General features: G+C 33.8%; 1 protein-coding gene across 5 annotated transcripts in view; it reads right to left on the bottom strand.

Annotated features, from left to right (window-relative positions):
* Nucleotides 1-494: 494 nt before the first annotated feature.
* Nucleotides 495-14,824, bottom strand: part of ATAD1 (ATPase family AAA domain containing 1) — an 89,173-nt gene continuing 74,843 nt past the window's right edge. For all 5 annotated transcript variants that reach the window (XM_077125332.1, XM_077125335.1, XM_077125333.1 and 2 more), the window contains 4 exons: nt 12,831-12,920; nt 10,599-10,649; nt 2,585-2,718; nt 495-736 (listed from right to left, as the gene is read on the bottom strand). In XM_077125332.1, the coding sequence (XP_076981447.1) occupies nt 616-736; nt 2,585-2,718; nt 10,599-10,649; nt 12,831-12,920 (396 nt within the window). In that variant the 3' untranslated portion in view covers nt 495-615. The remainder of the gene's footprint in view (nt 737-2,584; nt 2,719-10,598; nt 10,650-12,830; nt 12,921-14,824) is intronic.

The following is a 14,824-nucleotide window of genomic DNA, read 5'->3' on the forward strand; positions in this document are numbered from 1 at the left end:
TAACCAAAATCAAAAGAGAGAAAAAAGTCATCTTTTAAAAGGCTGAAACAAATGACAAAAATGACTGAATCACTGTACCTTTTAGATACAACCTTGAATCTTAGTTATTCTATATAATACCTGGTACTTCTGGATTCAGTAGTTGGGGTTAAAAAAAGTTTCGGTATTTAAACATATCTACAGAATGTCATTAAAAAATATGTGAATATATACATTTAATACACACATACACACACATACACATACGCACATCTAGAAACCAGCACTTACTTAACCACATCCCCATTCCTCACTGATGATCCAAAGAATCATTTACTACTTTAAAAGATCAGCTTAGATACTATAGGGCTGAAACAACATATGGCTAAAGAGGTCAAACACAAGTACCCTACTCAGGCTGGATTAAATTGTTCCTCCTCATGATTTTTGACAAGTAGTAATACCGTTATGTAACAACTATGTCTCAATAACTTAGAATTCAGAGAATAAAACCATTGTCATTAACATTTACTCCCTTTACTGCTTAAAGCGTTCTCCTTCCATTCTATTTCCACCAACTGGTAAGAGGACACACTGAAATAGGTTACATTTGAACTATACAAATGATCTTTACTCTTAATCTAGACAAACATGTGTTAAAACATTCTGAAATGCTGCATCCTTTGATTTCTTCATCTTTTCAATTGCCCGATGCAGGTCCTGCTGTTGCACAGGTCGAATTTCATCCTCATCATGGCTAAAATGCAAAAACCACCAAATATTCAAATAACTTTAGAATATACCCCCATAAAAATTTTACCAAAAATTTTTTAAATGCATGTTAAAAAATTTTAAAAAAGGTATAACAACAAAATCTCTTTCTAATCCAAAGGTTCCAGAAATAATCACAATTAACAGCTTCATGCATCTTCCAAGAATAAGCTATGCATCTACAAATTGTAAGAAATCTTTAAAAAGAATCAACTGCCAGCAGGTAAAAAGCTAAATGGCTGGCAATAAATCTCATAGCTGCAGTAACTAAAATCAAGTATTTCACACCAAGAATAAAGTACACAATATTAATATAAGGTGAAAATGTATATAAAGGTGCATCATGTATTCAAATGGGAATATAATTTCAATCAAAAAATCAAGTTATTCTCATGAAAACTGGAGTTAAAAAGTAACATTCTTACGTATTTATTCATTATTTAGTGTTTGATAAATTGGAAAAAAATTCTTAGCTATTAATAAAAAACAATTAATCCAAGTGTTCCACTTCCCCAATTCAATAATGACAAAAACAAAATCCAGTATATTTTGACCCCCTTCAATATAATTTATATACGTTTAAGAAAAATATTCAGGCAAAATGTTATCAAAACCCAAGTATCAGTCAGGTTTTCATACTGAAATACAAAACATCTAGGCCTTTGAAGACAGCAGAAAAACATAATTTTTCAGTATTAATAAATTTATTCTGGCAACACATTTATAGGTTGGTTATTTCTCCTTTTATGCTCATTTATAAGAATAAAGTCTTTAGAATGCAACTTCCCTGCTACTGGTATCAAAAGTATTCTCAATTTGATAGAACTGGTGGATTAATCTGGTAAAAAATAAATGGAGTACGCTTTTCTGCAACAGGACCTGAAGGAGCACATATAATGGGTCCAGAACCAGGGCACACACAGCTACTGGCTGACAGAAAGGATAGCTCTGTTCAAACTTTTCTATACTGATAAAAAAACTTTTAGTGAAGCTTGCTATGGCAACACACTCTAATTAAAGACATGAATACTGACTGGCAAATTAGAGTCATTTGCAGTAAAAGCCTCAGGGGGCCAAGGAGGGAAGACTGAAAAACAAAGAGCGAAACATCATTGGATAACTTATTGAACACAACACCAAAATGTACATTGATTTGCTTAGTCAAAGAAGTTCTTCCTTGGAAGGCTAATATGAAAAGTAGTAGAGAAATACAGGGTAATACTGCTTCAGGGAAAGGGGCCTTTAGGAAACTTCCTTAAAAGATACAGTTCATCAAGACTCGGTTATTCAAGTTCACTGGTATCTTTGCGGGAATAAGGTTGGTATAAAATTGGTTTCTCAAGCTCATCTTAAATTGAAAATGTTACACATGGCTTCTTTGTTTACTAAGTTCAGTGTTGTTAACATGTTGAAGTCAGGTACCCAGCAAACCCCCTTCCAAATTTACATGTGACATTTCTGGAATACAAGGCACACATTTCCATAGGAAATAAGCAATCCAGGGTACTAGAGAATACTTTCCTATAGCAGAATGGGCAACTCTAGGTTTCTGTGATCCACTCCACTGTTGTCAGTACAGTTCAGCTTTTATTTCTTCCTCTTCATCACAGGCCATCCCCACCCCTACTTCCAATTTATTTTCAAAACTCCCTTTTAGAAAAATGGCAACAAACAATAAACAAATTAAGTTGAAGGGATCACTAATTCAAATTTAAACTAAGGAGGGTTGCCTTAAAAAGCAAAAAAAAAAAACCAAAAAACAAACAAAAAAAACTAACCTAAAAGATGTAAAAGATTCTGAAAAATACTAGAAAGCAACTCTAAATACCCATACCTTTCTTCTGTTGCAGAATTAACATATTCCCTGACACAGAGGAGGGCGGCATCTCGACACATCTCTTTGAGGTCACTTCCTGAAAACCCATCAGTTTCCTGGGCAACTTCTAGCAGGTCCACATGCCTATCCACCTTAAAGAAATACAAAACACACATATAAAACATACTGTAGACTTCCAGGAAGATGGTGGAGTAGGATGGACTGAATTTACTCCTGTTCCACAGGACAAGACAGGGGACAGAGAGAGAATTACTAGGATTGCAGACCTGGGAGAGTGAGTGGTTGAAGAGGGTCTTCAGTGTTTCTTGGGGAACAGAGAGCGAGGGGACATCGGGACAGAGAAAACAGGGTGGGCTTGACTGGCTGTGGCCCCGATGGATGGCGGCACACAGGTAAGTGCAGATTCAAGGGAACTGACTGTCCCTCCACTCCAGCCTGCCACAGGTGCTGGCTGGGAAAACCTCCTGTGCAGAGGAGTGCCTAGCTGTCCACCATGAAGAGCTGTGCCCCTCTGAGAGCAGGGGCATGGCCAGGACATGTTCCGTCAGGCATTGAGCACTGCAGATTGGCACCTCCATGGTTGCTGCAGTTGGCTCCCCTGTCCTGCATGCTGGGGCAACTGTCCCACTGCCATGAGATGGTGGCAGCCTGCTACCACTCCTACCCAGCCCTGCCATGCATGTCATCTTTCCATCTTCCCAGCTGGCCACTTCGGTCAGGGAGGGGAAGTAAAAAAAACAAGTAAATATGAAACTTTAGATGAGTGAAGGAAACCAACTTGCAAAATGACTTTGTTAAGATAAGCAAATGCCTCAAACACAACAAAAAAATCACAAGGCACGGGAAGATCCAAACAGAAATGGCCCAGCCAGACAACCAAATAAAAACATAGGAAAGGACACAGAATATGGAACTACTCAAACATATTTATAAACACAGGAGAATATCAGTAAGACATTAGAAGAGAATAAAGAAGAATTCAAAAAACTAAACAGAAAAACGTCAGATCTCACAGAATTTTTAGAAAGATACAATAGACCAAATTAGAAATATACTAGAGATACAGGACAGTAGATTCAAAGAAGAGGAAGGAAGAATAACTGAGCTAGAAGACAGAACAATTGAACTAGGGCACACAAAAGATTGAATAGCAAGAAAGATGTAAAAAATGAAACTGGATCTTACAGAAATGATGGCTAACAAGCAGTACACAAATGTAAGATCACTGGGGCCCCAGAAAGAGAAGAGAATAGTAAAGCAGGTTAGTTGAAGATACAATCTGGGAAAACTTCCCAAACCTTAAAAAAGACATAAATATGAAAATCAAAGAGTCCCAACGAACCCCAAATACAATAAATCGGAATAGCCTACGCCAAGACACATACTAATCAAACTGTAAAATGTTGAAGAGAATCATAAAGTCTTGAAAGCAGCAAGAGAAAAGTGATTACTACATATAAGGGGAAAAACATAAGGCAGAGTTCAGACTACTTGATAGGCACCATAGAGGCAAGAAGGAAGTGATATGATGTAATTAAGATCCTAAACGAGAAAGGCTTCCAGACAAGAATTCTTTATCCAGTCAATGGTACTTCACAATTGAGGGAGAAGGGTGCATGGGGTGGTTCAGTGGTAGAATGCTCGCCTTCCATGTGTGAGACCTGGGTTCAATTCCTGAAGCATGCACCCCACCCCCACCCTGAAAAACAGGAAAAAAATTTAGGGAGAAATTAAAGTCTTTAAAAAACAAAGAAAGATTGAGAACTAGTCAAGAAGAGATCTGCTGTACCAAATAAAAAAAAAAAAAGAAAGAAAGAAAACACTGCTAAAGTGAATCCTTTTAGCTGAAAACAAAAGACAGGAGAGGGAAGTCTGGAGGAGAGCACAGTATTGAAGAGTACCATTAATAGTAATGTAAAGGGTAAAGAGAGAGAACGGGAAAAGAATATACAGATCTGACAAAAACTGGAGGATAAGATGGTAGATTCAAGAACTGCTTTTACAATAATAAAATGTTAATGGACTAAACTCACCAAATAAAAGATACAGATTGGCAAAATGGATTAAAAAATATAACCCATCTATATCCTGTTTATAAGAGAGGTAACTTAGACCCATGGACACAAACAGATTGAAAAAGAAAGGATGGAAAAAGAAGTTCTATTGGAAAAAGATGTTCTATTCAAGCTGTAACCAAAAGAAAGCAGAAGGAGCTATACTAATATCAGATCAAATAGATATTAAATATAAAGACATCATAAGAGACAAAGAAGGACACTACATATTAATAAAAAGGGCAACTCACCAAGATGAATAACAATCATAAATGTTTATACTCCCAATCAAGGAACTCCAAAGTCCATGAGGTAAACACTGGAAAAATTCAAGGGAGCTACAGACGTTTCAACAACAGCAGTGGGACACTTCAACATACCACTGTCCACTACAGACAGAACAACCAGACAGAATATTAACAAGCAAATAGAGAGCCTAAACAATGGGATAAACTATTTAGACACATATAGATCATTATATCCCAAAACACCAGGAGATATATTCTTCTCTAGTGTACATGGAACATTCTCCAGGATAGATTATATGTGGGAACACAAAATAAGTCTTTATAAATTTAATAAGACTGAAATTATTCAAAGCACTTATTCTGACTACAACGGAATGAAACTGGAAATTAAAAATCATGAAAAAACCAGAGATTTCACAAAAAAATGGAGATTAAACAACACACTCTTACTAAATAATCAATGGATCAGAGAAGAAATTGCTAGAGAAATGAGTAAATATCTGGAGATGAATGAAAATGAGAATATAACATAACAGAAATTATGGGATGTGGCAAAATGCAGTGCTGAGAAGAAGACCTACTGCCTTAACTGTCTATATTAAAAAAGAATGAGCAAAAAACAAGGACTTAACTGCTCACCTACAGAAATTAGAGAAGGAACAGCAAACTAACCACAAAGCAAAGAGAAATAACAAAAATTAAAGCAGAAATATATGATCTGCAGAAAAAACAATAGAAACAGTAAACAAAACCAAAAGTTGGTCCTTTGAGGTAATCAATAAAAATGATTGACCCCTAGCTAGACTAACAAAAAAAAAGAGAGAAAGGACTCAAATAAAAATTAGATTGGGGGGGGGGTAGTCATTTCCATGGATCCTGAAGAAATTAAAAACATTGTAAGAGGATACTCTGAATAACTATACACCAACAAACAACTTAGATGAAATGGACAACTCCTAGAAACACAGGAAGTACCTATACTGATTCAAGAAGAAATAGAAGATGTCAACAAACCAACACAAGAGATTGAATCAATCATCAAAAATCTTCCCACAAAGAAAAGCCCAGGACCAGGCGACTTTGCAGGGTAACTTTATCAAACATCCCAAAAAGAACTAACACAAATCCTGCTAAAATTCATCCAAAAAAACTGAGGAAAAAGGAATGCTACTTAACTCATTTTATGAAACTAATATTACTCTAATACCAAAACCAGATAAAGACTATACTATAAAGGGAAATAACAGAACAATCTTCCTAATGAACACAGATGCAAAAATTTTCAACAAAATACTAGCATATCGAATCCAAGGACTTTAAAAAATACAACATGAGAAACTGGGATTTATACCAGGAATGCAAGGACAGTTCAATTGATGCGAAAATCAAAGTAATACAGCCTATTAATAAACTGAAAGAGAAAAATCACACAATCATATTGACTGATGCTGTAAAAGCACTCAACAAAATTTAGCGCCTTTCCTGACAAAAACACTCCAAAAGGTAAGAATCGAAGGAAACTTCCTCAATATCATAAAGAGCATATATGAAAAACCCACAGCCAGCATTATACTTAATGAGAGAATGAAAGCAATTCTCCCTAGATCAGGAATAAGACAAGGATGCCCATTGTTAACACCTTTATTCAACATTGTACTACAAGTGTTACTTGGAGCTATTAGACAAGAGAAACAAATAAAAGGCATCCAAACAGGAAAGGAAGAAGTAAAACCTTCATTATTTTCAGATGACATGATCTACACTTAGAAAACCCTGAGAAATCTATGACAAAGCTACCAGAGCTAATAAGCAAACTCAACAAAGCAGTGCCATATGAGATTAATGTATAAAAATCAGTGATGTTTCTATACACAAGTAATGACCTATCTGAGGAGACAATTAAGGAAGAACTGGGGATCATCTCCCATGCTGCTAGGGAGACTTTCATCCCTGGCTGTCATGTCCCATGTAGTAGGGAGGGCAATGATTTCACTTGCAGAGTTAGGCTTAGACAAAGGCCACACCTGAGCAACAAAAGAGGTCTTCTGGAGGTTACTCTTAGGCATACCTATACGTAGGCTAAGCTTCTCTGCTACCTACATAAGCTTCACAAGAGCAAGCCTCAAGATTCAAGGGCTTAGTCTGTTGATTTGGGTGTCCCTAATGTCTGGTACAGTATACAGGGTTTCCATGGTGGTAAAGTTTAATAGTTATGTAATTTTTCTCCCCTCCCTCAAAGGACTTTGTTAATATTTTTGGATTTTCTGCTTAATATACTCTGGGACATATTCAGGCATTATACCATACTTGAAAATGAGAATTTCCTATGTTCAGCAATTACTCTGAAAACATTCATATTTTGTTCAAAAACTGATTAGACTAATCCTTTGTGTTTCCATGAATAAGAAACAGAATGCTAAAGATTCCCTTCACTCATGACAGATGTAATTCTCAAAGAATTGCCAAAGACATTATTGAATACTAAATTAAAATGGCAACTAATGCAGTAGTAATCTCAAAAGTTTAAGGGTGAAAACACAATAGATTGTAAAGTATGGCTCTCTAAAGGGTTTCTAGAAAGCTTAAATTTAATAATTTCTATCTGTTACCTAAATGTTTATGATCTATCTCACCTGTATCTATACTGGACCACATATATGTGGTTCAAATTGTTATAAACTTCCAGCCAGCAATATTTCCTTCATTTAAAACTTGCACAAGAAAATTTCTTCTCTGAACTATTCATCCATGTCTATCCCTGTTAAACATTTATTCCTAAAGTATTTTCTCTAAATAATATTGAAACTATATAATGTCTTTCTGAAAGCAGAAACCAAAAATTTAATTAAAAGGAAAATGTAACTTGTTAATTTCTTATCTGAGACAAGTTTTCTTAATCTAGAATCGATGGAGGGTTTCAGGAATTTCCCTTAAATTGTATAAAAACTTTCAAATACATATGTTCTTTTCTTACATGCCTTTTATCACTTTCAAAGGGCTCTATGAGCCCAAAATGGTTAACAATCACTGACCTAATCTCTGTAATTTTCTATGTTCTTTAAACTTTCGCAAATACAATATATACTATTTTGATGAATTTTAAAGAAACAAATCATTAGCACACTGCTGAAAGACACAAAAGACATGAACAACCAGAAAGATATTAACATGTTCTGGAACAGAAAAGAGTAAACATCAAAAAGATTTTAATTCTCTTGAAGTTAATTTGTAAACAGACTATGATTCACCCAAAATACTAATACGTGTTTTTTTCCTGAATAAGGTAAAACTGGTTCTAAAATTAATCCATACACACACAAAAAAATAAACAGGAAAATTTTTTAGGGACAGAAGGGATAACAAAGAATGTCTAGCTCTACTAGACACAAAAATTTATAAAGCCTCAATCATTCAAAACAGTGTGATACTGATGTATAGATACTAAAGACCAGTGATCTTAATAGAAAGTTCAGAATTATCTATTAGAATTTAGTATATGATAAAGGCAATATCTTTAATTAGTGAAGAAAAGATAGCCTATTTAATAAATGGTTTGGGACAAGCGGGTATCCACCTGGAAAAACAAAATCAAAAGCTTTTTTATTACATATATTTGGATAAGTTCCAAATATATCAAAGACTTTAATGTTAAATATGAAACCAAAAAGGATATCCAGTTATTATGAATCTTCTGATATATAATTCTACCGAAGAAGTAGTCCTGTCTCTCTTCGCCGTCAAGTTGAAACCAAGTATTATCCCGCCTCTTGTTCTAGCTAACTATTTTAGAAGAACAAATGCTCTCAGTACTATCAGTGTAATTCATACTGGAAAAAATCAGTACAAAACCCAATCTGGGTTCTTCAGCAGATAAATGGAAAGGGAAAAAAAAAGTTAGAGAAAAATGAGCTGAAAGAAATACCCAAAGAGACTCAGAAGATGTCAATGTGTGAACTTCACAGAGGTCCTAAGTCAAAGAAATTAAAAATCGACATTGAGGGGACAATTAGAAATTTGAACATTGTCTAGATATTCAATGATAATAGTGGATTATTATTAAAAAATTTTTTAGGTATAATGGAAATGAGGTTATGTTTTGAAAAAAAAAAGAGTCCTTTCAGAGCTATGACTAAACCATTTACAGATGACATATGATGGGAAGCAGGTAAGGAGATAGGGTATGGATGAAGCAGAAATAGCCATAAGGTTGATGGTGGCTCAAGGTAAAAAGAAAACTATGGAAATACTAGTATCCATTGCATGAAAACCCATTTGGTTTCTTAGTTTGGACGGCCAAGTACAAATAGTGAATTTAGGCATCAAGTCTGCAATACTAAGGAATGCCATGTTATTCAAATATATTTAGTTACTGAGTTTTGGAACCAAGTAGCAAGAACTTGGAAAACAGAAAATTCCCTTATAACCTTGAAGCAGATCAAAAAAGGCTTTTTATATTTGAACTCAAAATCCAGAAGCTATAAAAAGAAAAAGAAAAGGAAAAACTGGGAAAAATAATTTCAAATCATATCACAGACAGGGGGCAAATCTCTCAAATACACAGAGTTCCTGCAAATCTGTAAGAAAAAATAATGCTTCAATAGAAAAATGGGCAAAGAATATATATAGGCATTTCACAGAAGAAAATTCAAATAGCTCTTAAAAATACAGTACTATTTCATCCCTAAAGATTACAGATTAAGATTATGAGATACTATTTCCTACTTATCAAGTTGGCAAGGCTACAGGGAAAGAGGCACTCTAACATTGGTGATAGACAGCATATTGGTATGTACAATTGGTGAATAGCTACCAAAATGATCAATACTCCATTTTTGATCTAGCAATTACTCTTCTGGAAAATTCACCCTACTAATATTTCTTCACTCAGGTGAAATGACACATGTATATGGCTATTCAATGCAGATTTTCTAAGAGTGAAGAATTAGAATCAACTCAAATGTTCTTCAAAATGGTGCAGACTAAATAAATTACAGTATATCCATAAGATGGAATTCTACAGTGTAAAATATTTTAAGAAGAATAGAATAAAGAACCACAGACTAATATGGAAAGATCTCAGAGATAAGTGAAAAAAGAAAGGCATTCAAAAGTGTGCATGGTTTATTAATATGGTTTATATAAAAATCATATGGGGAAAAGGGACTAACAGTATATTCTAATTTCCTTGCACAGGCATAACACCAATATGAAGGGATACAGAAGAAATATAAGGGAAGTAGGAAGACTTTTCCCTGTAAATCATTTAACGAATAGTCACTATTGAACCATGTTGACTGTATTACCTATTTAAAATACCTTAAAAACAAAAGCCATTGAAGATTTTGATTATCATACCTTCTTAAATCTAAATTCAAACTTCAGAAGATATTACAATTAGGTAAAACAAAAAACAAACCCAAAGAAGATAATATACTTCTATATATAATATATACATATATTATTATATAACCTGAGAACAGTTTGAATTATGTTGAAGACTTTAATCTGTAGATACAAAAAAATAATCTTAAAAAACCTAAGGAGATTATCTTTAATTAGTTCAAGTATACCATAGTTATCGAATTACATGAGCAGTTAAGAGTTTTACAGTAACTTAGGTCAAGTTAAAAGATACATTATTTTCAGGACTTTATGAACATAGATATCATATTTATAGGATGGGAGAATAATACATAATTTTCTACTTACATTTTCATTTTTCAAGATCAGTTTCAGGATTGCTTCTCTCTGTTTCAGAGCCTAAAACCAGGATGGTTTCAATTTAGCACTTTTTTTTTAAAAGAACAAGGATCAACTAGTTTTCCAAATATTTCTTCTTTCCTTTATAAACTACCTGACAATATCTACAGGAAATGACAAAAATTCTATAGAGGTCATGGAAATTACAGGCTAAGACAAGATCTAGATTCTAGACTTTAGAGTAATCATCTGTGGTTCTCCTACTGAACTACATCTTATTCTATATCCCCATTGGATAGCACAATATCTGGGAAATAACATGCTCTTTAAGGTTTATTGAGTGAGTAAATGAATATCCATAATTGAAATGTCTTTCCTCTACATCTCAGCGAAATCTCCTTTCTTTCATTTAGGAAACTTCTAAACACTACATTTTTACCACTAATTCGAAGATGGGAAAAATATCCTTTCAGTTTTATCCATTTCAATATACATTCATACATATGTGAATATTTATATATCCACATAATATATAAATATATTAGTATATTTTTATTAAGTGTTAACTGATGTATTTGTTTATGTCTGTTATGCTTTTTCCCCCAGTGATGCCTCATATTATTATACCAGAGAATAGACATTACCTTTATTAACTCCTTTCACAGAATACCTTACATACACAGTTAGTAAATATAAATGCTTTTTAAAATTATCATGGCTTGACTCATCCCTATTCCCATAATCATTATCAAAGCAGAGTGGTTAAAATGAGTATCAAATCAAATTCCCAGACAAACAAAACAAAACCCAGCTGTTTGTAATTCACTGTTAAACATCTTCATCTATTTCCCTTGGTACCCTAATTGAACTATGCCTAGAATTCATCATTAAATACTTCCACATCTTCTAGCCTTTCATATTAGTAGGAAAGCTGAAGCTTCCCTGATTTGCCTATCAAATTCCTAACATCCTTCAAGGTCAGGCTGAATTCTATAAATCTCACTAACTCCTTAGACAAAATTATCAGTTTTCATCATCATCCCAGGCTCTCACAGTTCTTTAAAATTTGTAAAGCGTATTTTACATTATTTATTTATGTGCCTCTTCTGCTACACATAGATTTTTAAGTCCAAGGGGCCATGTCTCATTCACTAAAGCCTAGCAGATAACTGGCACATATTAACATTTAAGAAATATTAGTTATATTAAAAAAATTTTATAGTCTCTTACATTTAGTTAAAAAATCTTTTCATTGATATATCAGGCAACTTTTCTAACAGAGTGCTTAAATACATATATGCATTTCTCCAGAGGAACAAGGGGTTATAGCTATAACAATTAGTTGATGAGAGTAATCAGACCAAGGTCACAACCATCAGTCTTTAGGAAACCATGTCTACTGCCACAAACTGATTTAAGTTACAAAATAAAATGGGAAAAAAAAAATTTTAGCTAAAGATTATAAATGGAATAACAATATTTTTATTTCAAAAATCTGCAAGGGAATGACAAATGAAAAGCTCAGCTACACGACTACATTAACATGCTGATTGTATGGAGTGTACTTTCTAGTAAAACTAAAACTGTCAATCTAAAGACACAAAATGCAGGATTTGAGGATTCTGTGTAAAAATTATAGAGTATCAACAGGTTATAATCATGTATTTGAGGAAACATCTTAAGTAACTTAAAAAAAATACCAGAAAGAAGGAAATACTAGTTCAACACCATCACATATTCACATTCTTAGATTAAAGTGTAATGATATCCCAAGCTACTGGCTGATAATTAATCCTGTCAGAGGGAAGCATAGTTTATAACTGCTAATTAATCAAATAATCCCAGCTGTTCTTCCTGTCAGACCTTCAGAAGAGAACAAGTCTTTAAATCTACTTTCCCAATTTTATTCTATGCTAAACCATAGATTTTCCTTTGTGACTTACACTGATAATTGCCATGTCCTAAAGTAAATCACTAAAGGTAAACTTAAGGTAATTATAGACTTTGAAGAATTACAGAGACCCATGTAACATTAATTTTAGGAAACTAATTAAGAAAAAAAAACGAGGAGAATTGAAAGGACAAAGAAACAATTATAAAGATTCTTGCCCTATTCCTTCCCTGTATATTATAAATAGTAAGCCCTAGAAAGAAAAAAATATTCTTTTCTTGAAATCATAGGTACAAACTGGTAAAAAGGTGAGTATTTAATTGTTTATAACATCAATCAGGACTACCTACAGGTTGGTTGATATGGAATCTTGTTGGCATTCTTCTCATTATAGCTGAGTCAAGATCCTGAGGTCGATTAGTGGCTCCCATCACTATGACCTAAATATATACAGAAAACATAAGGTATTAAAATCTACCAATAGTGCCCCTTTTATTATTAGGACTTAGAAGATGATTAAGTGGCATTTAAACTAAATCAGGCTATAAGAGATATCATATAAATTCAGCATTCCTCAAATCTTTGCAGACACAAATTGAAGTAATCCCACATATATGATATGATCGCTGAAAAGTCTGATGCATTTCACCAACTTATAGTGACTAAAAAAAAAAAAAAAAGATCACTGCTCAGTTGCAGGTACCTTTATTACAGAACTACAAAGAATTTCAAAAATTCTGTATTTAGCAAAATATGGTTGCTGATGAATACATGTCGAATAATTGAAAGCAACTCATGTTACATTTAGTAGACACATTTTGGGAATATATATAGAGGTTACTTCATGTTCTTCAATAGCAACAATGAAAATAATACAATATTAAGAATATTTACTCCCTAAGTCTGAGGATGCATGGAATTGGCACAAGGACAGACACAAAGACAAATGAAATCAAAATGAGAGTTCAGAAATCAACCCTCTAATTTATGGTCAATTGATTTCTGACAAGGGGGAAAGGACCACTCAATCGGGAAAGAACAGTCCCTTAAACAAATGGTGCTGGGGAAACTGCTATTTTTTGTTGGATCTCCATTAGCAAAAAAAAAAAAAAAAAAAAAAAAAAAAGACCCCTACCTCACACCATGCAAAAAATCAACACAAAATAGATCAAAAACCTTAATATAATAGCTAATAGCTAGAACTATCAAACTCTTAGAAGCATAGTGAAGAATCTTCAGGAGCTTCTGTTGGGCAATAATTTCTAAAGATTTTACAATCAAAGCGCAAGCAACGAAAGAAAAAAATTGATAAATAAGACTTCATTAAAATTAAAAACTTTTACTCCTCAAAGGACTTTATCATCAAAGTAAAATGACAACCTACACAATGGGAGAAAATATTTGGAAGCCACATAGCCAATAAAAGATTAATATGCAGAATATATAAAGAAACTCTTCAATATAAAATAAAAATACAAAGAACCCAATTAAAAAGTGGGCCAAAGACTTCTCCAAAGATGTCTTCAAAGAGACCTCTTCCAAGAAGATATATGACTTTCCAGAAAGCACATGAAAAGATGCTCAACATCACTAACCACCAGGGAAATGAAAATTAAAACCACAACAATGAGATGTCATTTCCCACCCATTAAATGCTATTTAAAAAAAAAAAGGAAAATATCAAGAGTTGGAGGGAGAGGATGCGTAGAAACAGCGACACTCTTCCATTGCTGGTGGCAATGTTAAACAGTGCAGCTGCTATGGAAGACAGTTTTCCCCAGAAAGCTAAGTATAGAACTTTTGGGGTATATACTCCAAAGAATTGAAAGCAGGAACTGGGAAGAGATATGTGCACACCAATGTTCATAGCAGCACTATTCACAATTGCCAAAAGGCAGAAGCAACTCAAGCGTCCATCAAACGATGAATGGATAAATACGTGTTATATACATACAATGGAATATTATTCTACTGCAAAAAGGAATGAAGTCCTGGTACATGTGACAACATGAATGAACTTGAAAATATCATGTTGAGTGAACTAAGCCAGACACAAAAGGACAAATATTGTTAAGATCTCACTAATTTGAAATAATTAGAATAAGTAAACTCCAGAGTCAGAAACTAGAATATAGGTTACCTGGGGATGGAGTGGGGACAGGGAATGGGAAGTTAAGACTTCAAATATACAGGGTTCTTACTGGGAGGGATGGATATGTTTTGAAATTGGATGGTGGCGAAAAACAGCACAACATTGTTAATGTAATCAACAGCACTGATATATATATCTGAATCTGATTTAAAGGGGAAATGTTAGATGGTATGTATGGAGACAGAATAAAAA

This window comes from Tamandua tetradactyla, chromosome 13, assembly GCF_023851605.1.
Source record: "Tamandua tetradactyla isolate mTamTet1 chromosome 13, mTamTet1.pri, whole genome shotgun sequence".
Taxonomy (NCBI): Eukaryota; Metazoa; Chordata; class Mammalia; order Pilosa; family Myrmecophagidae; genus Tamandua; species Tamandua tetradactyla.